General features: G+C 40.6%; 1 protein-coding gene across 1 annotated transcript; it reads right to left on the reverse strand.

Moving 5' to 3' along the window:
- Window positions 1-231: 231 nt before the first annotated feature.
- On the reverse strand, window positions 232-1,056 carry NXPH1 (neurexophilin 1). The gene has a single exon (XM_068405206.1). It carries the CDS (start codon window positions 1,054-1,056, stop codon window positions 232-234), a length of 825 nt encoding a protein of 274 aa, XP_068261307.1.
- Window positions 1,057-3,275: the final 2,219 nt, after the last annotated feature.

Here is a 3,275-nt window from a genome sequence, read left to right on the forward strand (position 1 = left end):
TATGGTTTTATTTCAAATCCATAGTGATTTACAACTAGATTGATACATGGAGCTGACTGGGCAAAAATTACATTAGATTGTTTTCCACTAACATATTTGCAGCCTTTTGACATCAGCAGCAGCATGTAGACACATTCCAGGCAATAGATGTGGCCTTCCTCCTTGAGGTTACAGCCCTGCCATATGACCTCTTTTATTCCCCAGGCTTCAGTCTCAGACTCGTGTTGATCCTCACCCTGATGGGAAGTAGGGTGTGTCACTGTGGTAGTTGTAATCAGGACACACCTTCTGTACTAGTTTATAATCTGTACTATAAAAGGAAATGTAAATACAGATTACTTTAAAGGGCTTGGAGCAGAGCCATGACACATGGCTCTGGGTCTGCTCCTGATAACAGGTTTTTGAAGGGTCATAGTTGCAGAGTGTGTTCTTGGTAGCCTTGTCAACTTTTTCATACTCGATTCGACAGTTAAAGGACTTGGAATCTTTGGCATCAATCACCGTCTGTTGTGCCAAGTCAAATTCCACTATTTTTGTAGGGGGCACTAGGCTCACAGATACGTTCCCTTGACCAGTGGAGTTATGCCTGAAGTAAACACTAAACGTCCCATTGCCGTGGTCAACGATTTTCCCCGTTATTAACAGATTTAGCTTCACAGTCTTGATGTTGGAATGAAAATCGCCCCAGCCAAACATTTTCTTAAATTTCCCAGTCTTGACAATGGGCCGTCTCTTTGCTCTGGGCCGAGGCTCTTGCAGGTCTGTGGAGTTCCTCAGCCAGTCCCAGAGATCTTGCTCAGAATAAGTTTCTGGGGCATCGTATTGCAGGTCTAAATCTGTATCGTTTTCCTTTCCACGAAAAGTCTGTGACAGCAGTCGGCTGATGGACAAGTCTTTGCTACTTTCTGTCCATATGTGCTTTAGTGTGGATTTAGAGCTTCCTGATTTTAGAAGTTCTGTTTTTCCTCCATTTGTTAAATTTGCACAGGTAACCTGAAAAAGAAAGAAGGAAAAAAGAAAGAAAGGATATATTGAGATATGTAACACAAAACCCATCATTCCCACCTGAGACCAAAATGATCAGATTTCAAAATCATAAGGACCTTTTTTTTGAGAAAATAAATTATATCTCTGTACTCAGTAAAACAAAACAGAAACGTCTATTTTCCTCTTCTTTCCAAGTAGTTATACTTAATTTTCCTTTGCCACTCTTTTACACTGGCTTTCAGACTTAATCCCAGCCCTTCACTTTATTCTTCAGCCTGAAAGCTACTTCTGTTATCATGCCTGTAAGTGATGAGTATGTAATGAAGTACTGCAAAGACTAAGGTACAGAGCCATGTCATCCTCCAGCCTGTATGTGGCTTTCACTGGCCATTTCTCATCTCAGAGTAAAATACTTTTGCTTGAATGTTCTCTCTGCAAAGTGACTGTGTCTTCCACCATCAGAGTCACATTCATTTATTTTTGCTGCCCCTGAGGTCCACTGTCAGGATGCTCCCTTGGTGGTGCCAGCCTGACCGTGCTCAGAGTCCATGTCATTATAAATCTAGTAATAGTAATATAATTTCCCTATTCCTTTTCTGAGTACACATTGGTCTGTGTTCTTGACTGGGACCTTCAGTCACAACTACAATATAAATAATAGAATAATGAAAATTTTAATGAGCTTTGCGTCGACAGCTGTACATACTCTGTGCTGTACCTCAATTAATGCAGGAGGAGTCACAGTCTTTTCTTATTGTCCCTTACAGATTAGCTACTGATTTGCCTTGTCTGTATTTAGCATGACATGCATTTATACTTCCTCACTTCACCTCTTTTTTCACACCTTCCTCCCCAAACCAAAAAGTGATCTGTGCAAGACAGAAAGCCATTTGTGTATTTACAAGAAAAATAGGGCCACCTATTATTAGTTATAAAAAAGTAGTAATAAAAAACCCCAGCAAAAGCACATTTTTTTTAAAAAAAAAAAAGAGAAAATCTTGCACCAAGTTCCTACACAATCATAAACTTTAGTTTTTCATAGAATTCAGTGTTAGAGTAATTTGTCTTATTTATATTTTTTCTGTTTGCCTTAATTGTGTGGAAAACAGAGAAAAGATGCAGCCTCACAGCCATCTGATGTGCAGCACTGGTAGAGAGCTCTGACGGAGCATAGCAGGGAGGGCTGGAATTCGCAGGGGGGCAGTAGGTGGGTGGGAAGGGACCAACAGCACCCTTAGTCCCATTCCCTCTAAAAATGCGCACCAGACACACTGCCATATTTTGTAACATTTGAACTGCTCTGAAGAGGCCATTAAGCTTCTTATTTCCCTTTTCATGGCTACATAGGAGATTCTGAATATGCCTGTTTTATTCCGCTGTGTTCTGGCACTGATTTACTTGCCCCTATCATGCCTGCAGTTACATCTTCTCTTTACTTAAAAATGAATTGAGTGTATTCCCAACCCAGTAAACCCATTGGAAACCAGCTAGTATTTAAATCATGGCCTCTCCCTACTGGTACAACTGGAGGTATGTGTCATGGAGGATATCTATCACAGCATGGCCTTTTCCTTTCCTAGCAATCACGTAATTGAAGCATGCTTTCATTAACTTCAGTACTTTTTCAAGGTCAGTTGAAGGCACATACATAAAATCGGTCTAAATTGTCTTAACACACAGATCACATAGGAGGTATGCCCCCAGCCTTTTACAGTAAACAAATAGGTAAATAAATCTGTCACATCCCACACTATACCTCCCCAGTGCATTTCAGGCTGGTGGGCCAGTGAGGCTAATAGATAAAATATGGGTTTTATTTAGGATTGTGCCAGAGGTGACTTCCTCCTCTTTTGAATGGAAGGAAGGATTAAAACACAGACTAGCATTTTGATAGCCAGTTTGTAGCTGCATCTTAGCATCAACACAGCGAGCCAGGAGAGAAGCTGTAATGAAATGCACTGATGGTGCACTGGTTAATGAAGCAGCAATGAAGATGTCACAGGGAGAGAGAAAGAGACTCAGAATATCATTTTGCTGTAGCATATGGGGAAGGAGTGCAAAATAAGAAAAGAAACATGGTTAAAGGGAAAAATGTGCCTGTCTAGCATGAATCCGTCAACCTGCTATGAATCTAAGCAGTTAGCTAGCACTGCTAATACACCAGCAATCTGTAGGCAGGATACAGATTGCTTACCACTATATTTTTCTTTGCTCACAGCTTGTTTTTCTTTTGTTTTCCTTTCTGCATCCAATGATTTACATTTCACAGGGTTATGCTACAAGTTCCA

Source organism: Nyctibius grandis, chromosome 7, assembly GCF_013368605.1.
Source record: "Nyctibius grandis isolate bNycGra1 chromosome 7, bNycGra1.pri, whole genome shotgun sequence".
Taxonomy (NCBI): domain Eukaryota; kingdom Metazoa; phylum Chordata; class Aves; order Nyctibiiformes; family Nyctibiidae; genus Nyctibius; species Nyctibius grandis.